The 26,349-nt window shown below is 40.8% G+C and overlaps 1 protein-coding gene across 1 annotated transcript; it reads right to left on the bottom strand.

Annotated features, from left to right (window-relative positions):
• Positions 1-256: 256 nt before the first annotated feature.
• On the bottom strand, positions 257-25,372 carry CABYR (calcium binding tyrosine phosphorylation regulated). The gene is made up of 8 exons (XM_058556905.1): positions 24,403-25,372; positions 23,469-23,570; positions 23,003-23,361; positions 20,053-20,225; positions 19,900-19,953; positions 4,621-5,901; positions 1,859-2,462; positions 257-335 (listed from the first exon to the last, which is right to left on the bottom strand). Exons 4-7 carry the CDS (start codon positions 20,198-20,200, stop codon positions 1,864-1,866), a joined length of 2,082 nt encoding a protein of 693 aa, XP_058412888.1. The 5' UTR covers positions 20,201-20,225; positions 23,003-23,361; positions 23,469-23,570; positions 24,403-25,372; the 3' UTR covers positions 257-335; positions 1,859-1,863.
• Positions 25,373-26,349: the final 977 nt, after the last annotated feature.

The following is a 26,349-nucleotide window of genomic DNA, read 5'->3' as shown; positions in this document are numbered from 1 at the left end:
ATTCACTTGGTGTGAATGCCACACACGGAATTATCAAGTGGGAACACCTGGCTAGAAAATGTGTGACTAGATCTGCTAGAGTGGGAATGGTTAAATGCCCCCCCCCCCGCCCCCCCCCACCCCACAACGTATACATAAGAGTTGGAAAATGCTATTGCAATACAAGTCTGAAAAGATTTAAGGCCTTTTGTAGTCGCTTGTTTGTATCCCTCCTAAATTACAAAATAAATAAGCAAGACTACAAGGTTTTATGCTTGCATGAAGTTTATTGCTACAGTACGCTTGATGGCAGACTCCACCTTGAACGTCGACTCAAACAGCGTCATATATGGCATCTGTTAGGAATAATGTAAATAGTGAATTGTTTAAATTCAGTCATGGATCTGAACGTGGAAGATCAGAACTGCAAGGTCTACCCTCCTGCTCTGTTAGAAAGCTCCGAATTAATCAGTTACCTGTGCATTTGCGCTAAAATAGCCTAGCATTTCATGCCGAAAGCAGCCATTTTGACAATTCCACTAAAAGTCTACAAAGAGGATGAATAAATGTACATAGCCCTAAGATATTTTGATAACTAAGAGTTGTCTCCCTAAATATAGTAACTGTAGTACTTGAACCTGCCTATGAATGAAATCTAGCTTTTGTCCATCAAAAGATGTTCAGCTTGAAATTCCCACAAATTGTTTTCAGTAACTGAACTTATTGGTGTATGGGTATAACACTTGTGCTATATTCTTAACTCTCCCTGCTTCCTCTATTGACATCCTCCTGACTTCCAATCCTTTTCCACATAGCAGCCAGCAGGATCTGTCATTCTTCTGGCTTCCCATTGAACTTTTAATCCAACTGTCTCCTTGGTATGCAGGGGCCCTGAATTACATGGTCCCTTCTTCATGTCTACCAACTTCATCTTATGCACTCTCTCCCAGCCAGTCTCATTTTGACCTACTTGCAGTGTCTTGAACCCCCATGCTCCTTTCTGTCCTAGGACACTGTGGGCTCTTAGCAAGGCTGACTCCTACTCATACTCAGGTGTCAATTTATATCTGGGCCTGAACACCCTATCTAATACAGGAGGGCCTGTATCACTCCTTGTTGGTTTTCTTCATAATACGTCACATATTGTACTTTACTTTTTTGTCTGTCTCTCCCACCAAGGTGTGGGTTCCATGTTTGTTCCCTCTACTGTACACACATGGGGGAGGAGGGGCTAGCACAGTACATGGCATTAAGTACTGGTTGGATAAAAAATTAAAAAATGATTTGTGAGTGATAAAACTGTCTCATCTATGGTTAATTTCTTCTATGGTTAATTGTTTTAGCTCTTTAATGTATTTCCAATCTGTCCATTCTACCATAAATATTTACTCTTAAGAGGGAATAAACTTACTGCATTGATTGGGTGCTCCATATATATAATCTCTTATCTCTTACCTTGCTCTCCAGTTGTTCCCAGCTCTTATGTTTTGTCTCTGTCCCTCCCCACCCCTTAAACATGATAACTAGAGTATAAAGTTCCCACATAAAAATGTCTTTTTTTTTTAAATCCACACCCTTTTAGCATCTTCCATGGGGCTAGACAGAACCAGATATTCAAAGGTGATTGAGTTGATTGGTTCACGTATTAGGGACCAGATCCTTGGTGTGAGTCATTATGGTGCAGTGTACCTCCTGTGCATTTATTCATAACTGGTAAGGAAGTTGCAGGCAATAACCACATCAAATTAGAGCATACCCCAACTCACTGCATATCTCAATCCAATTTCTTAAAATATCTCAATATCAAGGTCAACAAATCAAAATGCTGAAAACTCAAGTGTGTTAAGGTCCACGTATTATGGTAGGAAAATTTACCTACCAGTTTTAAGTTTCTGCTTTGCGAACATGGGCAGTAGTCACAGTTATTTCTCCAGCAATACCGTAACTTCCAAAGGGAGTACGTTTGTCACCAGATCCTGAACCTTTTTTGGCTACATCTTCTACTGGGAAAGCAACAGAAAGAAAAACTGGGCTTTGTGGTCTGGGGACATCTTGTCCACTTGTAGGAGGACTACCATTCTGGGGCTTTGGGGTATGTTTCTGGAATTTCTGATCTGCAGGAACAGCAATGGGTACTTGTACTGCAGCATATCTCTTCATGGCATCTGACTGAGAAACAACAGTATGTCCAGGAAGAGGTTTCCAATCCTGTACTTCCTGAACATTTGAGCCTACTAAAATAAAAGGTGGGGCACTGGTCGTCTTGCTGTCGTCCATCATCACATAAGTTGGAGAAGTAACTTTCGGTGGATGCTGCAGAAACTGTGGATCCTTAGGATTAGATAAATAGAGGGTTGCTTGGGGGAAAGGCCCAGGTGCAGGTGGTGGTGATGGGCGACTTTGTTGATTCATATCAGTTAGACAATAAAGGGTCCACATGTTAGAATATGGTGGTGGTTGTCCTGCTTCGCTTGCTGCTATTGCTATAAAAAAAACACAACAACAAAATTTGCAGGCATTAAAGGTTTGGTCTCTGTATCAGGCGCTATGCACAGAAATGTCTTTGTAAATTTTTTTATATATAAACAAACAGCTGTAGTAATATGTGGCATAAAGCATGCTATAGAGAGGCTAAATAAATTGTGTTTGGTAATGTGAAAGAAGAGAGATTCTGTACAGTTGGAAAACGAGAACAACGTTGCGATAGCAAGTGGCAGGGACACTAGAGTTGTGGCTGAAGAAGCAATCTCATTCTAAGTTGCTGTTTTCAGGTACTTAAACTTTAGACATGGCTTCTACAGGGTCCTCAGAGAGGAAATGGAGAATTAACATATTTGGCTTTACCAGAAAAATCAAGTGAACAGTATGTTAAGCCATTGAAAATGTGTTAATGCATCTGCATAGTGATTTTTTCTTTACTAAAGAAGTCAGTGCTAGGTCATCTTTTGATCACATATTCAAATATCTCTGGCCCTTCACAGGCACCATTATCTCCCATTAATTTGTCACCACACACAAAACTACATAATCTAGAACTCAGAACCCCAGAGAGCACCCCTTTTAGGCAAGGCTTGAAATCACAGGTCCTAGATGGCAGTAAAAGGCTGGCTGGTCCCACAGGGGTTCTTTAAGAAAAAAGAGGTATAGAAGTGCCATCCATCTACTGACACCAAGGAATCTATAATGTCAAGTTTGACTTGCCTAATTAAGACAGTACTGTCTTGGAGAACTGAGTCCCAGAAGACGGGATGAAGGAGAAAAGGTTCCTGATGGAGGAGCTGCACTTTGCCCAAATGTTCCGAGTTCACCTTTTGAACACAGGACCACGTATCCCTGATGCAGCTTTTTTTCTTCCCCAGAAAAGAAAATAACACTATGCACATGATTAAACTGATGTTTTCAACAGCTTCGCATACTTTCAATCGATCTTTCTTGAAGCTAATTAAAAAATACGCACAAGCCAAGTCTTCAGGGTTTTTTGTTGTTGTTAAATATCCTCTTAGTGCTTTGGAAACAGTTAAGCACTTGAGAACAGTAACTTGGTAGGGAAGTGCTGCTTAAGCCACAAGTGTAATGCCAGTTCCACACGCCAGACTGCCAACACTGCCCTCTGCCTTTTCAGCTGTGCAGAATCCCTGTCACACTGCCAGACAGAATTTGATCTCTAAACACCTGCTTTGGTAACACTTCTTTATCATTCTGGCTCTGCTAAGAATCAAAGTTGAGAGAGTTTCTGCAAAAGGAATGGAGGAGGTTGGCTCATGCATTTCCCATCTATCCCTAAAGGGAGAAGGGCCCCCGCAATTGTCTAGGTGGGGCAGGAGGGTGGGCAGACCAAACACCATAATTAGATTGAGATGGAGGTCAAATCATGTCTGTGTCACAGGAAAGCAGTGGTGATAGTTCAGCAGCCAAGAGAGCAACCTTATTTTGGCACTTGTCGGGGAAACTGATGAAGCCAGTCACCTTAGCTGCATCCATTATTGCTCAAGAGCCTCCCTGTCCTTTCTGCTGCTGCTACCTCCCTGCTCCCCTGTGTGACAGAACTTCAACCTGACCTGTCCTCTCTCTATCCAGTTATGAAGCTGCTCCCTCGGCTGCAGGAAGCTCCCAGGCAGGAAATCAGTGCTTGACCCAGCTCCCCAAACCTGGTTGCAGAGCTCTCCTGACTCAGTGCGAAAGCAGAGTCAAACACACCACCATTTCTTTCACTTTTAAAATGCCACAGCCTATGTAAATGCATTGCTGTAGTCTGATTTTACATTCACAAGTGAGAAATTTCAAACCAACACCCCCTAATTACAGTTTTGCAATAGGAGTATTCAGATCACATAAATGTATTTTGTACCTCACAACAGGCTCTAATGTTTTTCTCTATATAATATGTCCAAAAGAATAACACAAAAGTGCTAGATGACCAAACTTTGAGGCCAAGCTTTGGTGATGTTGCTTTAAAATCACTCATCTCATAAGAGTAAAATCTCAAATATCACAAAGCCTTTAAATAGGTTTGGCATTTTAAAAACTATTTAAAATAAAGATTTTTGACCAGTCTGCAGGGAGCCTACCTAGATGGTTGCCTAAAATACAGATGTCACCTGAAATGTAATTTTTACTTTTGTAAGTATCTAATTTTCTTACCTGGCTCCATCAAACCTTGTTCTGGTGCTGCTTCCCATTCTGGTTCAATTTCTGGTTCAGTAAGACCTTCTGGAACAGGAGGGAAGGGGCCACTAGATGATCTTACAGATGTACCTGAGTGCACTGCTTTCGCAGCTTCCCCAGAGAGCACAGGTGTGACCTCCATCTCCTGGAATGCAGAATATTCCCAGGACTGCTCCTCTCCAGGACTGCCAGGGACCATGGCCATGATCTCCACTTCAAGATGCAGAGATTTTTCAGAGCCTACTGCGTTGGTAGAGCCCTCTGCATCCTGGGATTGTGCAGGCTGACACTTCAAAGAGGTGTCAGAGAGCAGAACTGTTGCTTCTGCCTCCATATGTACTGAGGAATCATATTTTGCATTCTCCTCCAACTGTGCAAATTTTGCAGAACCTATAGATTTTTCAGACATGTCTGAGGCCATCGCACCTACTACAGGTGTGGAACTAACTGGTGGTGACTGCTCATCTTCTTTAAGACAAGCAACGTGATCAGTAAAAGGGATAACTATTTGTTCTGGTATTTGCTCAACATAAGTAACTCCTTCAGTCACAGGCTCATCTTTATAGATAGATGATATATGAATGGTTGATGTAACCGCAATATCAGCCTGCAAAGGGACCTCAGGAGCTTGATCAAAAGCAGGAGGTTCTTGTTCATCCTGCAAGGGGAATGAGGAAGCCACTGATGGTTCAGCCTGGTCTTTAGGTTTAGAACCCACATCTACATGGACAGTTTTTTGGCTCAGAACCTGCATTGCTACCATCTGTCCAGAATACAGAACAGGAGGGGCCACCACACTATCTTCAGCAGCCTCTGAGCTCAGCACCTCCTCAGAAAAAACAGGCATACTTGTTGCCACATCCACCATTAAAATGTCAGATTGATCAGAATGAACAGATGAAACTTTACCTAACATCTGAGCAGCAAACTGAGCTGGGTCAGCTGGGACATAGGCAAACTCTGGTGAGACAGCTGCTTGAGATGGCGATGAGGGTGGGGTAGTAATCTTAGGGGTGGATGGTTTCGAAGGACCACAAACTGCCTCAGTTGTCTCCTCAGGCTCGGAGAGCAGTTCAGCATGAACTGATGGGAACTGAGTGGTTTTGTTGCTAAATAGTGGTCCGGCTATATTGTCCTCCTCTGTGTCTGTAGATTTTTCCATCCTTGTAGGTTCTTGGGAAACTACAGATGTTCTTTCTGATTCTTTTATACATCCTGGTTTCTTCTCTTGTGACGTTCCTTCTGACCACTTCTCTACTGAAGATAACAGCCAGATGAGTTAATAAGCATATATTCCCCAAAAAAAGAATTTTAAAGAAAGCAGTAATAGGTTGACCATTCAAATGTCAATATATACACAAGAACAAAAGAGTTTTGCTTTATTTCCAACATATGTGATTTAGTGTGAGTAATAAAACTTTCCTGTCCTTATCCACTCAAAAGATACCTCAGTTCATTTCCTCAGAAATAAGTGTCTCTAAGTAGCACAGCAACAAAACTAATAATCAGATACCACTTTCAGCTGGTCAGCATCAGGAGCAAGATCATAACTCTGCCTAGAAATAAGGAAGCTGAAAACCTCCATGGAAAAAGCTCCTGATCCAAACTTCCTCACAAAACTAGAGGGGAAAAAAAAGACTTCAACCTGGGCAATAAACTATCTAATCTTCAGCTGGTGTAATAACTTAGTAATGAAACAAATTCTGTCATATTAATAAAGGCATTCCTCAATTTAAGAAAATTGGTTTATAAAGTTTAACTTAATGAATTAGAAAACTACGCGACTACAGGATATTTTTACATTAGGAAACATCATATATTCTAACCTAAAAATGGTAGCTCCTGCTGGCGAGGTGTGATAATGCAGCCAAAGTCATACTGACCCAGATAAAAGGAGCAGAAAGAGATCTCTGGATCCATAAGTGTGGACTCAGTGAATCCTAAGGCATGAGGAAAATTCCCATGGCTTGGAAGGTCAAGACAGCTGATGACATATAGAAACTCCTAAAGCTGAAAAATTGCTGTAAAATTATTTTCTGGACTCAGCATTCTGTTCATCACCCACACACCACTTTAACCACCTTAGTCATTACTCATCGAATGTTTTCGCATCTGCTTACTTTACTGAAGATTTTCTCTTGGGGAAGCATTTCCCTAATATCATAGTGAAATCTGAGGGAAAAGAGAATTTGCTTTACAAGAATTTGTTTGCTTCAAGTCAAAACTTTGTTTGAAGACGTGTTTTCATAGGTTCAGCTGTTTTCCAAAGAACAGTGTCCTACAGTGTCTCCTTCCACAATAGCTGCTGAGTCCCTGTAAACTCAAGCAAGGTGTCTAATTATGGACATGGATACCACACCAAATGCTCACATGCAGAGAAAAGTTTCAAAAAGACAGAAAAGCCACATCTACTATTACCTCCATCTGCTTAGAACAATAACCTACTTTTCCTAACCATTCACCTCTTTGGGACTTCCCCATCCACTTTTTAATAAAGCCATTTATCTACCAATACACTTGACTGAGTGCTCATGCTGTGTGCAAGATACTGTACTAGGCACTGTTGAGGATATAAAGATTATTAAGACAAGGCCTCATAAAGCTTACATTCAGTGGGGGGATAAGATTGATATGCAAATATTTTAGGTAAAAAAGTATACATACCTAATAATGGTCCTAATAAAGATCTATGGAAGTTCAGAAGAGGAAAAAAACTCCTCGGGCTGGAAGAATAAGGGAAATTTTATTCAAATAAGCCTGGCCTTACACTTAAGATATAGAAAACTGAACAAAAAACCTTGTTCCCATCATAACAAGGAAAAGCCAGAAAAACCACAAAATAACTTTTCTTGAGCCCATCAGAGAGCAGAATCACAAGGCAATCAAGTAACCTGATTTCCAAAGAGCAACCAGCCCCTCCAAGTAGAGAAGGGCTACAAGAACTGTCTCATCTGTGGCAGGGCCCAGAAAGGAGAGGCCACTACCATACTAGCTGGTAAAGTATCAGCTAAAATCTTAATGTACTGCTAAAGGCCAAATGTGGACTAGGATGTCAGTCTGGAATAGCCCTCAACTCCAGACCCACTGAGAGTTCACACTCGCTCACAAGCACTTTTCCGTGGGCCTCACATGAAAAATGGAAGCAGGGTAGAAGATCAGAAGAGGGATCCTATATCAACACCAAGCAGAGGTCTCCTACACTGGGGCAATGGCAAGAAACACTGGCTCAAGAGTGACCACAGATACAAGGTAGAGTTTGGTTGCCACATTGATGACCAGCACAAACACTGAGAAAGCCCCACCGCCAAGACCCAGGTGCAATGGCCAGCCTAGGCCAGAGAACTCCCCTACCCTGACCAACAGCCCAGCACCTAGTAACAAGAAACAGCAGGCTGCCCCTGCGTGAGGGGCAAGAGTGTGGGGAGAAACATCCTCTCTGGTGCAGGCTGGAGGGGAAGGCTGAAAGCGGAGAGTGAAGCCCAGGCACAGAGAAAACCCTCAGCACCCCAGCCCCACCCTCAGCACAAGGTAACAGCAGCCCACTGCTAAAGGAATCTGAAGGCTGTGGTACAGAAGGTAATGAGAGCCACGACAAAAGCCAAGCCCAGCGTTGGACTAGATTGACCTACCCACCCCTACACCAATTCAAGGCCTCTAAAACTCTGTTTTCGCTCAGAAGGTCTTAAATTCCCCAACCAATGATTTATTTACCATGAGAATTTTCAAGAACCTAAGCAGTCGAAGGATTGATTTACTGCAATCTCTAGATTGCCTGCGTGGGACCTCTGTGATACATTACTTACATGATATAATTTCAGCAACTCTGGAAAGGCCCCCTTGCCCTTTTAAAAGTGTCTACCTCACAGGCTTGTCGTACCTGAAATTATATCTAGGAGATTAATCCCCAGGCTTAACATTTTTGCCTCTAGAAGTCCTCTATTAAATAACCATTCTGGAAAGGTAAAGCATTATGTAATTATGAATCATTAACAACTCATCAGGGAACTGATGATATTGCTTTCTTCCCTGCAACTTTTTCATAGTAAAAAAGTAGATGAGAAGATCTGGGTTTCAGTCCTGACTGTGATTTGATTGCTGCATTACCTTGGCCAAGTCAATGGCTCTGAGCTTCAGCTTCTCATCTGTAAAATGAGGGTTATAATTCTGACCTTAGGAGTTTTTGTGGAGACTAAATGGAATCATTCATCTGAAAGTGTTCTATAAACTGTAAATCACATATAAATGAGGAAAGAATAAATCAATACCTAGTTAAAAAGAGACAGAAAAGGTTTGAAATGACATCAAATTAAAAATTATAAACCTCACATCTTTAATTCAGCTTTGATTAAAATTAAATTGGCTATTTCCTAAACTGGGTGATAAAATGCAGTGGTTTTTTTTTCTCATTTATAATATATGTATGTGTGTCTGTGTATATGTGTATATGTATATATACACATGTATACATATACACATGTATATGTCATATATACTATTTTGGATATATTGCATAATTCTAAAAAATTAAGTTGAGATAAGACGCCTTAAGCTTTAAGAGTGTTTTTGAAAATGCAAACTACTGGATTAACCATTTGGCTTTGTTTAGAATACATGAGAAAATGTTAGCAAACATATGCATACTAGTTACCATGTATATAACTTAAATCTATATTGAGTTCCTGTCAGTATCTGTTTACTAAGAAAGGTAAAGAATAGATAAGGAAAACAGATTGGTGGTTACCAGAGGAGAAGGGGGTTGGGGAAGGGCGAAAGTGGTAAAGGGGCACATGTGTATGGTGACAGATTAAAATTGGAAAATTGGATGGCTGGTGGTGAACACGATGCAGTCTATACAGAAACTGAAATATAGTGACGTACATCTGAAATTTACACAGTGTTGTACGCCAATATGACCCCAATAAAATAATTAAAAAAGAAAAGAGCTTTTCTCTAATGTTTTAAGATCTGTTTTAATAATTCCAAAGATTGCTGACTTGTAACCTTGAGATTATGTTTGTACAAAAAACTGTATTTCTTCAAGTTGTAAACTAGGTTTGCTACAGGTTAATCTTACTTATCAACCTTATGAAGATTAACAGTAAGACTTCAGTGATCTGGTTCTACTTAAACTAACACAAAAAAAAACTGCACAGACTCTCAGAATTAAGAACCTAACTAAAGGCATTCCTCCCTGTAAAGTTTCCTTTTAAGTACAATCAAGTGACTAACTGATTAAAACTCAGTGTAGAATCCTGATTTTCTGTAGAACCAATGAGATAAAGAGATAAGTTCCAAGCATACAATATTTCCTGGAATAGGCAGAACTCCTGTGGAGACGTGGGGTGTTGGGGCACATAACTGGCAGGAAAGAATAAGAAGAAAGGCTATTCTGGCACTGACAGGAAGTCTGAAAGGTGTCAAAGACAAGAGGAAAATAAGAAGCAGGACATAATAGGAGACAGGAGAGGTGATTAACAGGAGAGGAGACAGGAGATAAGGACTGGAGGTGGGGAACTCACAGTAGAGTGCTTGAAGTCCAGAATTTGGAGTATGTATGGTATACAGTTTTTAAGAGTTTAAAACATAAGAGGATTCCAACTATTGCATGTTGAGCTAATTGGAATGAGGAATACCAGAGATGGTAGGCAGTCTGTTTCTTTTCTCCCCTTCCTCTCTTTCTTCCATTCATTCTTTATTCACCAATCATTAACTTCTATTATGTGACAGAAACTGAGGAATCAAAGATGAATAAGACCTCCTAAAGAGTACCGTCTGATTAAGGACAGACGCACTTAAACAGATGATTATATGACAATGTGGTCAGTGTAGTGACTGAAATATGTATGGGGTACAAAGGCTTTTAGGTAATTGTCATTAAGCTTTGAAAAAGAGAAGCAGCAGGTAAGAAAGGGGCCCCACACATTCGCCCCACCCAAAATGCCAACGAGCCCCTCTGGAGAAGGGGCTTAACCAACCCTGTCCATTCTGATTTCCCTTATCAGAAGCTTTATCAGCCTCCCTTGGCCAATGGGACAGAAGTGGAAGTCTGTTAGGAGACTTGGAAATATTTTCCTTTCTTAACGAAAAGCACAAGTGTCACTGGTGCCACCACTTTCTCCTCCTTCCTAACTTAAACATGGACATAATGCCTGGAGCAGTGGTGTGAGGGGACAAGTAAAATACGCTAAGAATGGAGAGCAGAAAGCCTAGATAATTGACGCTTTATTATTATAATATTAGCAGCAGAATGAACACCACTTCCAGATATCTTTTTTTTTAAGTCACTGTTAATTGGTTTTCTGTTACTTGTAGCTGAATGCTTTCCTAACTGATATGGGGCATAAATTAGAAGTAGTAAAGAAACATGAAAGAGGGGGATAGTGGTATATGCTGCTTTTTAGATGCCATGTCTGTTTTTATTCCATGAATTCTGTAATACCTATTTTCTCATTGGGTATTTGTTGAAGTCATTACCTTAAGATTTAGAACAACTAGATAATACATCTGTATTTTTTTTTTTTAACTTACTGCCCATAAAAATCTGGGTTGTGTGCCATACACTCTCTCCTCTGTAGTGTAAGGCTGGTTATCAAGATGATGATGATTCTTTTGGATTTTCTACATCACAATCAGGTCATGTGTGAATAAAGCAGTTTTACTTCTTCCTTTCTAATATGTATTACTTTTTTCTCTTTTGTTTTCTGTTTGCCTTATTGCACTGACTAGAACATACAGTACAATGTTGAATAGAAATGATATTAGACATTGCTGTCCTGGTTCCAATCTCAAAGGGAAAGTATTCAATATTCCCCATTAAGAATAACATTAGCTGTAAGTTTTTTTATGCATACCTAAATTATCAGATTTAGGAAGTTCCCTTTTATTCCTCATTTGCTTATAAACTTCTTTAAAAGTATTTCTTGTAGAGCAGGTCTAACAGCAATGGATTCTCTCAGCTTTTGTCTATGTGAGAATGTCTGTATTTTGCTTTCATTTTCTAAAGGACCTATCCACTAGGTATATATTCATTTTAAGTTGGCGGTTTTTTGCTTTCAGCACTTTAGAGATGTCACTCTATTGTCTTTTGACTTCTATGGTTTCTGTTAAGAGATCAGCCATTTGTCTTATTACCCTAAAAGTAATGTGCCCTTTTACCCTGCCTGCTTTCATGATTTTGTCTTTATCTTTTTCAGCAATTTGACCATGATGTGCTGAAGTGTGGTTTTCTGCGTATTAATTCTGTGGGTTCACCAAACTTTTTGACTCTGTAGGTTGATGTCTTTCAGTTAGATTGGGACAATTCTCAGCCATTATGTTTTCAAATAATACTTTTCCATCTACTATCTTTTCTCCTCCTCTGATGCCAGTTACAAACATTAGACCTTTTGATCATGTCCCACATAAGTCTCTTATACTCTATCCTATTGTTTTTCTCTTTAACTCAATTTGAATATTTGCTATTGCCGTTTTTTAGTTTTCTAATTCTGTCTTCTGCTAGTACAGCCATCCAATGCATTTTTAGTTTGCAGTTATGGAATAACCATTTGTTTCTTTTTTTGTGTGTGTGAGGAAGACCAGCCCTGAGCTAACATCTGATGCCAATCCTCCTCTTTTTGCTGAGGAAGATAGGCCCTGGGCTAACATCCGTGCCCATCTTCCTCTGCTTTATATGGGACACTGCCACAGCATGGCTTGACAAGCAGTGCGTCGGTGCGCACCCAGGATCCAAACCCTGGGCCACCGCAGCAGAGCGCATGCACTTAACCACCGCGCCACTGGCCGGCCCTGTTTCTTATTTTTCGATTCTGTCTCTGTTGAAGTTCACCATCTTTTCATCCATTTTCTCCATCTTTTCAAAACATATTAATCATAGTTATTTTTAGTCCTCATGTCATAATTCCAATATTTGGATCTTCTTCGAATCTGCTTCTAGTGAGTGTTTTATGTTCTATTTCTTGATTATTAGTCACTTCCTCCTGCTTCTTTGAATGTCTAGTAATTTTTAATTGTATGCTGGAAATTGTAAATGACACATTGCAGAGGCTCTGATTATGTTATTTTCTTCTAAATGGTGTTGATCTTGTTCTAATAATGGCAAATATGATCCTCTTGGTTTTAGATTTTGATAAAGTAGGTGTATTTCAGCTTTGTCCTTACTTCCTTACTCCACACTGTCTGTATTCCTAGGGTGTGACCTTCCTGGGGTCGCAACTTAATTGCCAGGGTTTTACAAAATTCTCTTCATTTTCACTGGGCCCAAACTCCAAAGCCTCCCCTAACAGCGTACCACTTCTGAAATCCATACTCAGCTTTCAGTCTCCCAACTCTGCTAAGCCTCCTCAAGCCTTAGTCCACACATGAGCAACTTAGGAGTTGGCCAAAAATCCAAAGGAAATATTTTTGCAGACTTTTGGGGGATCCTTCTCTTCGAATTCCTCCTCTCTGATAATTTGTCACCCAAATCCCAGCCACATTAGTAGCCCCAACCTTTGCTTCTCTGTTTCTTCTTCCCAGAAAGACTTCCACTCTCTGCTTGGCCTCTATTTCCCGGCACAAGAATTTGAAAATTGCCACTAGGGTGAATATGGGGCTCAATTTCTGTGAATCCCTTCTCCCGAGAATTCAGCACTGGACTTTGTTGTATATAATTTCTCCAGCTTTTATGGTTGTTTACGATAGGTGGGTAAGTCCAATATAAGCTACTCTATCATAGCTGAAACTGAAATCTCTCTTCCTCAACTGAATTTCACCTAGCACGACATCTGGCAATGGTAGGAATTTAAATATTTATTAAATGAAATAATGAAATGGACTTTAAGGACATGTAGGATTTGAAAGGTAGAAAGGGGAGGGAAAGGAACTCCTGAAGAGAAAAGTAGCATAAGCCAAAATCAAATGACTTGAAATTACTTCATATTTTCAGGAGATGACAAGTAGTCTGTCTGGTGCATGAGGTCTATGACGATATGAAATGAGAGAGATGACTGCAAAGGTAGGATAGACTTAGACTGTAGAAAGCTTTGCATGCTATAGTCTTATAAAGGGATAAAAATTTACATACTATGACTTACATGTGAGAAAGCATTATTCTATGTTCTCTAGCTGATCTGAATTTGCATTAAAATGCTCATTTCCTAATGGCAAAATTTACTTGATCTTAGTTAAAAATATTTGTCCTTAAAAATATTTGTCCCTTCTAGTTTAGAAGTCTCTTTTGGCTAATTATTCAGTCTTTTGGGGGACTGCTCTTTTATCAAAGATTCTCTCACTTCTATCTAAAGAGGCAATGTGAGTGCTAGGGTAAGCTCTGGCTCTGATCCACATGTTGTCCTTTTCTGCTAGCTCTCAATTACCTCTGGTAGAGGCATAAACCATATTGCCTGGACTCTGGGTGTTGGTCTCACTTTGCTGTATTTACTACTCAAGTGTTTCTACTTTGAGGAAAGCATGGCCTGTTTGCTTATTTCACTCAAGGACAGGGAGATCCCCTTCCTAATTTGGTCCTCTTTAGCATCTGAGGCCTAGGTGGACGTATTCCCAGCTTGGACATTAGGCACTATAGCTCTCTGCTAGCAGGTTGAGTCACTTCACTTTTTCCCATACTGATTCCTTGCTAGTCAGCACTCTGGGGCAATCTAAACACATCTGGACCCACTAAAAGCCACACACAGGCCATAAGAAACCAGAAATATTATGTCAGGCCCATCTGAGAAAGATTCTCCATTATTTCTAATCTACTGCTTCAAATGCAATTCTTTTATTCAACAAATATTTACTGAATGTCTGATCATGACAACTGTAGGTGTTGAATGTAGCATAAGTCATGCTAAATGCAGTACCAACGCTACCCACACAGCTTCTCTGAAAGGTATGCATTCTTCTAGACAGCACCCAGGAAAGCATAGAACATGCCTTCCGCTCAGATTTTAGGGAATTCCAATCAGAGAGTCTACCTTCCTTATCCCCAGTTTCAATCTCAGCTAGCACTTTTCACGCACTACCCACATCCCAGCACCGCAATCCCACTGCCAAGAAGGACTTTCCATTTCCCTTTCCTTTGCAGCAGGAAATGACCTTATATCCTATCTTTTTTTCCCCTCTTCTATGGCTTATGTAAAGCAAACACTTGATTCTGGTAGCTCTGGCTCTTAAATCAAAACTCAGCTCTGGAAATTCCAAGAAAATCTCTCAACAAAAACAGACTCCTGCAAAACTCCAAACTGTTAGTTGCTTTACTGTGAACATTGGAAACTCAATAGTGAGCAATAACTTCCTTGCTCCAGGCTATATTTGCCTTTCCCCTAAGGCAAATGAATGCTTCAACAGGTGGAGATCAACAGAGCAAACAGGAATAATTAGAGGTTATCTGAAATCAGTGTACACTAGTTTAATATTTTTCAAAAGTATCCCTACAACACTGAAGAGTTTGGATTTTGTGAAAATAGGGAGCTATCAAAGTTTCTTGACTGCAGAGTGATATACTTAACTTATAAGGCCCAAGATGTTCTTCCTGCATGTATTGACTGTCTCCTAGTGTTCCTGACCTCATCTTGGCAACCTAGTCTCCTGTCCCAGCTTTCCTAGTTTGCCATATTTGCTTCCCATCCCAGCCCCCTCCTCTCTTAATCCTGACCCTGTGTTTCTGTCCCTAGTCTGACGATCTGACCCCATTCTTGACTAAACCATTTGCTCAGTGATTTATTTGCCTTCTTTAGTATGGACTATTGCCCAACTGATTAGTCTTACCACAATGGAAAGGCACGAAGGACCTAAGGCCCCTCCCAGATAATCATTCAAATCTTCTTTAAACTTAATGAAATCATTACCTTGGTACAAATTACCACCCTGCCTAGGTATAAATTACCACCCTGCCTAGGCAAATGCAAGACTTCAAGAAATAAAAGGGTCATTGTGGCAGAATACCCATCCCTGTTTAGGCAATCAGTATATCCTTACTTGAAAAAATGCCCAGGAAAGTACAAAGTAGCACCAGAGCCTCCAAAATTTAGTATGGCTAGTCCTGAAATAAGAGTGGATAGGCACAAGTATGTGTAACCAACTACATAAGGCAGAAAAATAGAATTTGGCATAAGAATTAAACTAAAAACATTATTTATTATGAATATTTAATATGAATAAATAACTCAAGACAATACTTAATGACATGTATAACTGCTATGGTGTTGCAGAGGAATTGAAATTGGGCCAAGCCGGCCCGGTGGCGCAAGCGGTTAAGTGCGCACGCTCCGCTGCGGCGGCCCGGGGTTCGCTGGTTCGGATCCCGGGCGCGCACCGACGCACTGCTTGGTAAGCCATGCTGTGGCGGCGTCCCATATAAAGTGGAGGAAGATAGGCACCGATGCTAGCCCAGGGCCTTCTTCCTCAGCAAAAAAAGAGGAGGATTGGCGGATGTTAGCTCAGGACTGATCTCCTCACCAAAAAAAAAAAAAAAAAAAGAAAGAAATTGGGCCCAATCAGCAGCAGTAGTTATGACTATTATTACTATTACACTGTCACGCAAAGAACATCCAGGATTAGTTAGCAAAGTTAACAGGGTAACTCAGTTGGCAATCCAGGTAGGCTAGGCTTTCTTGATTCTTCATAAGAGGTGGCCATTTCCTGACCCTGTTGGAAGCCAAGACAGGGCTGATACTGGAAACTGGACTCAATTAGGCTTAGGGGGATGGAAGATGATAGTGGTGTTGAGATCTCACTTGCCACTCTGAAGGAGAAACCACTGCCCTCTTCACTGAGTGGTGAAAACATTAGAATTAGCACAATCTGGCCTTCAGGTTCCACACAAGAAGGTGACAGGGGAGAAAAAAGTGAAATAGTGGGACATAATCTGGGGAAAGGAAGCTGAAATTCTTCTCCCTTCACTCTTTCAGTTCAAGAATTTAAGATTTTTCTAGAGGGATCCAAGAATGCTGCTTACTCTATTATGGAAAGAGAATGAGTCATGCTACTAGGAAGATCTTCATGCTACTAGGAAGATCTAAGTTTAGATCCTAACTCTACCAATTACTTAATATTTAGAAGCTTACAAGTTATTTAATCATTCTCAAGTATCAGAACTCTCTTGAGTAAAATTGCAATGATATCACCTACCTTATAAAGTTGTCTTCTTTTCCTAGCATATACTAAGTGGTAAAACTTAACAGACAACTCTTGCCTTAAAATATGGCCTGAGTTTCTAAAATCTCCTTAATTAATGATTTGGATTCGCTGATTCATATGGTAGTGAGATCTGTTTAATCCAATTGCAGAAAAACAAGAGGAGGATCCAAGAAAGTGTTTCACAGCATGAGTTGCTTTGGAAATGGGCATATGTGGGTGAAACGTCACAATGGAGGCCTGGATAGAGCCAGAGACCATCCTAAAGATCCTAGGCTCTAGAAAATGGAGGAAAAAGATAAGAGACGACAGAGAAGTGAGAAAAGCTTGCTCTCATGTCTGGTTCTTTTCCTCCTCCCTCACCTGACTCTGCATGAAAATTTGAAGTCACTGGGGAGATGGGTAAACAATATCGGTTCTAGAGGCCTACCTAAAATGGGGCTCCTTGTAGGAAAAATCTCAGAATGAAGTGTTCAAACAAAACAAATGATATGTGCAGGATGTACTTATCTTCATGCTTTTCATGCATATAGGCAGCTTGGTAGTAATGCTGCTAGGCAGTGAATGAACCAGTTTGGAAATAACTTTGGAGGATACAGCATCCCCACTGAATGTTCTTATGAAACACGTCTTTCATGCTCACATCTAATATCCGGAGATGAGTGGGGACCAATGCACTAGGGATTTAGCTCTTGCCCATATCACCAAGTTCTAATACCTGGTGCTGTGCTGAGGCTGAACTAGCCTCATGCTGAAGAGACTAAAAGACCAGAATAACGGTAAGTTGACTTAGTCCTCAAAGAACGGTTCATTTCCCCATATTGCAAGTCACTGAAAGCTTGGGAGAGCCACAATCCTTGGGACCAACAGAGCCTGTAGGGTATTACAGATGCCACCATCCATATTTAAAACTGGGATTCACATAAGAGAAGTTCTATTTAGAGGAAGGAGAAGATGTCACCTGTTATAACTACATTTGTATCATAGAGAACTGAGTAACTATACAGCCAAATTTACCCAGAACTCCCACAGGAATAGCAGTTGGGGAATTAAACCAGTCAGAAGGTAGGACGATGTCACTCAGGGCAGGAAATACTCTACCAAGTGGGAACCTTATGGTGCCTGTATATCCCCAGATAGTCCCTCTTTAGCCCAGAGTGATGCCTTCCTGGATATAGTTGGACTCGGGCAGTCTCTATGATAGAACCCAAGTTAACGGATATGGTTTCTCCATTAAGTAAACCATTTGGGATGACAATAAAAGGCAGATGAACAAATGAGCCAAACTGATATTAGATGGTAACACCGAACTATTTATTTTCTGGTCATCCTTTCATATTACCTTCCCATCTCCCTGGTAAACTAGAACAAGCAGTTTGTTTCTACTCTGCTGTCTGAAGAGCAATCTGTTTCTCCAGCCATACTGTGAGTTTGCTTTCAGGATTATCTATATCTACATCAATTTCCTCGATATCTGTGGTTACTGGAGGAGAAAAGCAGCAATATCTCCTACCCTCTACCTCCATCAAAAGTATGGCTGCTCCATTAGTTTAGTCTGTTAATTTTGAACACTGAGATTCAAAGACATTAACCCAGCTGGACCAAAATCCACATTAATTTAGTCCACTTGCTAAGTAGAATGGTGGGAAAATCCTTCAGTAAACAAATTAGCCTCAAAGGCTACCAGTTAGTTACTTTCCACCATAAAGATTCACTGACTTTATTGCCATTCTCAAACATAGCAAGCCTGCACACTCCCAATCCTCTCAAACATAGCTCCCGGTATAGAGGACAGAAGTACAAAGGCCATAATAACCTTGACTGCCTGGGAAACCAGATTCATGGGGAAGCAGAGAATGGTCAATGTTCTAGCACTTGTCTGTATATCCTGCTGGTGGTAAGCAAATCCCAGATCTGTGTCCCATGGTAGGCTGAGAATGCTATCAAGACCCTGCAGGGAAGCAGCCAGACTAGACAATAAAATATTCCTGAACCTTCAAATGCTGACTCTCACTCGCTACTCTTAATCTTGCTTTCTGTTTTGGGTGTCTCTTTCACCGCAGATCCAAACTCTCATGATTTTTACATTTTCCTAGGTCTTACTCCTGATTTCTCCCTATCTTGGTTATGTTACCTATTAACATCACCAAAGTGGCAGAGTAGAAAAGCGGGTGAAACTCACTGATCCTATCTTTTCTTTCTCTATGATCATTCTAAGATGTTGGTCAGCCAATGTAGCAAGAATTAGTTATTTCCCACGGTGACCATGAGTCTCCATTTTCTCCATGAAATCCTGCCAAAAACTTTCTTACTATTCTTTTAGACATGTGTGCCTGTTCTTGGGATATGACCAATATATCCTCTTTTGCTTATAGTGATCTTCCCAAATTTGCATCATGTAAACTTTGCCTTTCTCATTTCTCCCCCTGATTTTTTTCATTGCTCCTCTGTCAACTCAGTTTCATGCTGCATGTTCACATAAGATAGACATTTATACGTATACACACAAAACACAACTTTTTTTCTAAGCAGATATTCAGCCCTACGTCACAGAGATAGGCTGGAAGAGACCACTTTCTATGAAAAACTTATCTCTTCCCTACATAGAGAGACTTGTGGAATAGAAAAGACGGTCATGACACCTAACTGATCTCCTGTCCTCCAACCTGGACTGCAATTAAACCATCATGGGGTGAAAAAAAAGGGTGGTTAACCATTTCTTTATTAAAAAATATTCCAAGAAGAGTGTTTATACAACTTTCCTAAGCAACGTATCTCACTATAATTTGAGTCTTTATTACTACAAAATACAATTCTCTTCAAGTTCACTGTACTTCCCTAAAGACAGGGCATTTTGGAAAGGGTTTGAGTCATAGTTTACACATATTGTTCTAGGTGTTATTGTACCAAACGGTTTGCAAAAGATGAGTGTTTCCTATGTGTGTCTTTTTAAGATTTAAAATCCTCCAAAATGTCAGTCCTCAAATTTTTTAAAAAGCTGATTCAATAATAAAAATAAAGCATTGGTATGATTATTTAAACAGAAAATATTTGTGGGCATCAGTAAGTTTGAATGTATGCTAGTAATGATGCAATAATTTATAAATATTATTATTAAACTATTACTACTGTGGCACTTACCTTTAATCTGATGAAATTGTTTAACCAGATCTTTTATATCCAGAGAAGTATTCCCTGAAGGAATAAGTACAGTAAATCAGATACATAAAATTTCCAACTTAAAATGCTTTCTTTTTCAAGGCAACAAATATATAATCTAAGGCAATAACAAACCTTCTCTAAACACAATAAGTTCTTTAAAATAAACTGCTGCAAACTGGGTGATGTTTGGTGGATTGGTTTTGAGAACGGCTCTGCTAACTCCCTCAAGCAGAGTCTTGAGGCCATAAGGTACAACAAGTCTGGGCTTTGAAGAAATCATTTTGGCAGGATGTCTGTAATCTCAACTATAATGAAGAAAAACAAAGTCTTATAAATACTATATTAGTTTTTTATTAGAATATTTCTATGAGTTAACTATATTTTCTAAGACCAAATCTGTCTATTAAAATTATTAATTTTTCTTCTAATCTCTAGGTATTTATTCTAGTAAAATGGGCTAATTATTGATGGTAGTTTAAAAAAAAACATTATCAATAGCTTATTATGTGCAGATGAGCAATCTATTACTATTAAAGAAATCCATGGGAAAAGCCCTGCCAGGGACTCCAGGATAATACTCAAAACAATGAATCAATAAACAAATAAACAAAACCTGTTTCTATAAAATTTGTGCAGTAAAATTTCAAGGCAATTAAATTAAGTTCACTTATCTGTGTCCAAACAACATCCTTCCAAACCACATGGGCACTGGCTTTTCTGTACATTCATCATATAGAATTATGAAGTAGGGTTTCTACAAGAAAATGTCTTTTTTCCCCACCCTTCTAAATATATCTCCAGACACACTGATCATCTTTTAAGTATATATTTTTTAGTTTTAAATTTAATATTGCTTTTAACATTAATTAGAGTAGGTATAAGTTACTTGTGGTATTATACAACCCCCCCACCCCATACACACCTCTTTCTTATTCTCATATCTTCCCTTAACCTCTGCCCTAGTGTTCCCCTATCTCTCCCTTCTCCTGCCTTCCTGGATTTTAAGTGGTACCAAGGGTATTGCATAGTCTAACCTGTAATTCTCAGAGGTGCAGAAGTTGCCACCCTAAACTCTGCGTCAATGTTTACATACTCTGTTTCATTCTAAAACATGATTTAAGAAGGCTTATAAATACACATAAAGAACAAAATTAAATATTTAAGGAAATCAGTTCAGTGGTAAGGGAAAAATTGTGGTAGGAAAAATAGGATGAAGCTGTAGGTAAGATTAATATCCCAATACAAGCCACAGGTCCTACACTTTGATACAGATGGGGTGTCAAATCAGCCCCCAAGCTACCAAGCAGCCATCACAAAATAGGAAACAGCTGGTTAAATGATTTAATTTTCCTGAGAAAAGAAAACAACTCAGTTGCTTGGAAGAATCATAGCCATTCTGGACACTGAGACCCAGGGGAAATTTCTCCTGAGGGTCCTCATAAAGTGGAGAATAGTGTGATATAACGAACATGTTCTCAACAACATCTCTACAGTAAATAGAGTAATGAGCTTCATGGGGCTAAGTGGCACAGTTTAGTCACAGCAATTATACAAGGGACCCACCTCTAATAAAAAGCAACTAATGCATCATAGCAAAATGCTGAATATTTAAAAACACATTTCATCTTTTCAAAGCTCAGGGAAAAATGAATCTGTACTGGCCAAAGCAAGCCCTTTGAGAGTATATTTAAATGTATTAAATCCCTTGATAAAAACTTACTATCAGAGTATCCTTCAATAGGAGTTTTACTGAATTAAACCATCTTTAAAAAAACCAGTAGGTCAGCTTTGGCACGCCCACATGCTAAATGTTAAGGGACATAGGCAGTAATTATATGTATGATATATTTACATATATACTTATACATATTTTATCTATACATATATTTATAATCTTTTTAAAAGTACAAACTTCGCACCCCACTGTGAGGAGATATGTTGAAAGTGGCTTACCAGTAGCCACGATGGAGCTAACCAAACACTCTTTCTGTTGGCAGTTAGCAATTGGTGCTACTAACTGTGGGGAGAGCAGCTCTGCCGTGATCCTAGTCCTAGTAGGTGGTGTGTGGCGCCCCACCCTATCCCACCCAGACTTTGCCATTGTGTGGGGCCATTTAGTGCCCCAGGACCAGGGATGCTGAGCGTCCTACAACGCAGCCCTATACCAAGACTTGTCCTGAGCAAGTTGAGAAATACTGTGACACCACGCATAACTACATCAACGGGTCAAGTCACAAATATAGAGACTGAGGGTTGTTTAAAAGTGACAGCTTGGGGCTGGCCCCCTAGCCTGGTGGTTAAGTTGGCAGCCACGGTTCAGGAGTTCTATCCTGCATGCCGACCTACACCATCCATTAGCCAAGCTATGGCAGCGCCCACATACAAAACAGAGAAGACTGGCAGGGATGTTAGCTCAGATCCAATCTTCCTCAAGCTATAAAAAGAGGAAGATTGGCAACAGATGTTAGCTTAGGGCGAGTCTTCCTCACCAAAGAAAAAAAAAGTGACAGCTTAATAATTCTCCCCAAATCTCTCCTTTAAAGAACTATTTGTCAAAAAACTAACAAATTTTACACTCCCCACGCCAAACTGTGAACGTCCATTTACCCACTACCACAGGGGTAACGTTTGAGCGGGAAAACTGCACCTTTGGCTGAGGCTGCGAGAGTGGGGGCTTCCGAGCCACCGAACGTAAACGAGGCACACCACCCACTCCCTAAAGACATACGCCGGGGTCTGTGGGCCCCCTTGGGGCCGTGCTTGGTTTACCGTTTGGCTTTTTGGCGGAGAGGGCAGTGAAATGTGGGAGAGCCGGCGGCCCGATTCCGCGTCGACTATTTCTGGAGAGGCAGGCGGGTCCCTGCTGGCCCCGGCCCCTGAGCTCCGCCACCCTGGCGCTAGCCCGCTGTTACCACACCCGCCCGTGGGAGCCGGCCCCTCCCCACAGCCCTCCCACTTCGGGGGCCCTCCGCCTTCCCCGACACTTGAGGAACCGTTCACGGATCCCAACGCGCGAGACGCCCCGAGGGCTCAACTGCCTCCCGGGCCGCAGGGGCGGGCCGTTTCTCCAGACTCGCCCCACCTTCTCTTCCCGGCTACGACGTTCCTCGACGTCCCCTTGCCGGCGGCTCCTGGAGGAGGCGGCGCTTCCAGCGGGGCCCTTTATACCCCTGGGGACGTCAGGGCGTGCGTCACAAAGCCCCGCCCCGTCGCTGAAGGCTCTGGTAGGCCACGGAAGGAGGCGGGGCTTCGGCCGTCCCAGCCAATGGGGAGCCGAAAGGGACAAAGGCCGAAACTCCGCGGGCCACGGAGTCGTGCTTCGCCTTTTCTGACACAATACGGACGGGCGGAGGGAACCTGGCGATGACAAAAGGCCAGGAGTCCATGAGTAGGTCAAGGCAACGGCATCTCCGCTTTTGGTCGCTCAGTCTAGAGTAATAGCTGGTTTGGAAGGAAACAGAAATAGATTTATGGCAGTTCTTTCTTGCCGTCACCGCCTCGCCTCTTCCCACTACCCTTCCCCCCGTAATCTGTTACTCTCGAGTCACCTTTTCCAAGAGTAATTTCTGCTTCGATGTACGCACAAACAGTAGTATAAAGAGAATGAATAATTTTATGCAACACGGTACTTTTCCTCTTGAGAAATTCGCCTGTGGAAAGAGAATTGGGCATTAATCCTGAAGCTTCCTGTTTCTCCGTAATTCGAATCTTGCAATACCTCAGGCACAACTATCCTCCCCAAACCACACCGTTAGCAACAGGTTGCAAGTCAACGACTACTGTGTGTAATTTCAGCTCAGTTTTACCAAAGTAAAGGAATGTAGAGTCATTTAAAATACCCACTCTCTGCTCCTTTGCACATTCAGGCTGACATATCTGTGCTGGGCATTAAATAACCCATAATCATAATTATCAGATTCCAAGCAGCCTTCATTGTAATCCATTTTCAAATGTTTAAAAAGCAGCAAGAACCACTGTAAAGCAACCGTCAAATAACATCATCAGGGCATGTATCTGACAAACTTGTTTTTTTTAAACTCAGAAAAAAATTAAGGTTTCCAGAGCACTTTGGAATAAGGGGCCACGTTGAAGCCCAGCCTACATCTATGCTGCACACAGCATTTTCTGGCGATATTAATTCATCCATTTAATAATTACTGAGTGCCCATTATGTGGCAGACAAGCTCCCTCTTCTCATGAAAATTACATTTTAAAAGGAGAAATGCTCTTAGACTCCGTGTGATGATAGGTCTGCAGATGGTCCATTTTTTTGTCCTTCATCACTGCCCCTAGCCCCACTTTGGTAGTGTAAATAAAAATGAAATGAGGCTGTCATGATTTCCGATGGTTTGGTTTATAATATATTTACTATCAAAGGTGTAATGAAACTGAGCTACTAAAAACCCAAGTACAAACATCAGAGACCCCATTTATGGTGTCTTTTAGAATTAGAGACATTTATGCTTGTGTAGCCTAACTAACCTTGGTGGGTCATCTCGAACACCTATTAGGTGTTATGTACCATGCAGAATATCTGTAACTCAGAAGGCAAGCCTTTATTCTTTCCACATTTCTTCAATTTCTGTTTGTGCAAGTCCCTCTGAAATGCAAATTGTTAGTGAAAACATTTAACCAAAACTTTTCAAACCACTATTTGCTGCTTTGATTTCTAGAACTCCTAGTGATTTGATGTGGTTTTACAATCTTCTTGACCGTGTGTTCATCTCCCTTTCAGTCGCTAGGGATCTAACTAAAATGCAAATCTACTTTGTTTCCATTGTAGATTTGTGATTGTAAGCCGCCCTCCCCCACCATCTGCCCTCAAAACCTTCCTCTATAGAAGTCGACGGTTCTTGGTATGACCTCTGCAAGATGACCTCTCATCTTAACACTTGGTCCCCATTTGACTCTCTAGAGACTAGGTCTGAACACACATGCTGTTTGTCACCTCTGTGCCTTAGCTCATCAGGTCCAAGGGCTGAGATGTCCTTCTAGCCATCATTTTCACCTAACTGTATCTTTCTTCTCCTTTGAAACTCAGCTCAGGAATCTCCTACTTTAGAAAGCCAACGAGTTAGAAGAATTTCTTCAGTGGCCCCAGGATACATACTTGACTGAGCATAACCTTGCTATATAATTCTGTTTGTGTCTGACTCTTCTCTCAGATTTACTAAATACTTACCAAAAGATGATAACCTAGGGCAATGTTTCTCTGATTTAGACCACCTACTTTAGAATCATCCTAGGAGCTTGTTAAAAATGCTTTCCAAAGCCCTACCTGGAACCTACTGAATCAGAATCTCAGAGTAGGGCTAATCTGTAAAACTAAAATGTGAGAACCACTGGCCTGTGGGAGGAGTGAGTGAGTGTAAAACACAGCTCACCTGGGTTACAGTGGGTTCCTTCTATTTCATACCCAAGTCAACTAGAAGATCGAGCTCAGCCCCCTTATAGTTTTTTTTTTTTTTTTTATAATTTATTTATTTTTTCCCCCAAAGCCCCAGTAGATAGTTGTATGTCATAGCTGCACATCCTTCTAGTTGCTGTATGTGGGACGCGGCCTCAGCATGGCTGGAGAAGCGGTGCGTTGGTGCGCGCCCGGGATCCGAACCCGGGCCGCCAGCAGCGGAGCGTGCGCACTTAACCGTCAAGCCATGGGGCCGGCCCAGCCCCCTTGTAGTTTTCACAAGAAAGCCAATTACTCTGTGCACTGGGTGATTTCTGCACACTTCCCTGAAGAAGGGGCACATCTTTTATGGAGCAACTGTCTGTTCTCTTGCTCCCCCGTCCTCTTCTCTTTCTGTATTTCCTCTGCCTAGTTTCTAAGTCTACTCCTCTAGCATTTGTCTTCCTGGGATGATCTGGGCTTAACATTTTTTTTTTCTACAAAATATATCACCAACAGGATCCAAAAATATATAAGAAATACCAAACAGTACATCATGACTGTGTGAATGTATATCTTCATAGATAGAGAGCCATATCTGAATACCTGCCACCACAATTTGCTTAAAGAAGCCATCAACTAGGAAAGTTTACACAGCAAAGGAATATACAGACACACACACACACATGTATATGTGTATGTGTATTTTAAAAATCAGATATATGTTGTCCTTTAATTTTAGTTGGCAGAAATATAAAAGTGCAAATTCTGTAAATAATTGACATACAATGTGACAATAAATATTCTAATTTTCTGTGACATCTGACAGTAATAATACTTTACTCAGTCAAGTACTTAGCTATCATATGCTAAGATCAAAATGATACCTAACCTAATAAAAGTAAAATTTTAAATACATTAACCACAAAGGTGCATATTACATCACTATTAGACCATGCTTCCAAGTATGTCAAATCGTGTTCAGAGTACATAAAAATACATTAGCGATTTCTCTCATCATAGGCACAATCTAATACAAAAAT

The sequence above is a fragment of the Diceros bicornis genome, chromosome 16 (genome assembly GCF_020826845.1).
Source record: "Diceros bicornis minor isolate mBicDic1 chromosome 16, mDicBic1.mat.cur, whole genome shotgun sequence".
NCBI classification, from domain to species: Eukaryota; Metazoa; Chordata; class Mammalia; order Perissodactyla; family Rhinocerotidae; genus Diceros; species Diceros bicornis.
This window is presented reverse-complemented; position numbering and strand designations above follow the sequence as displayed.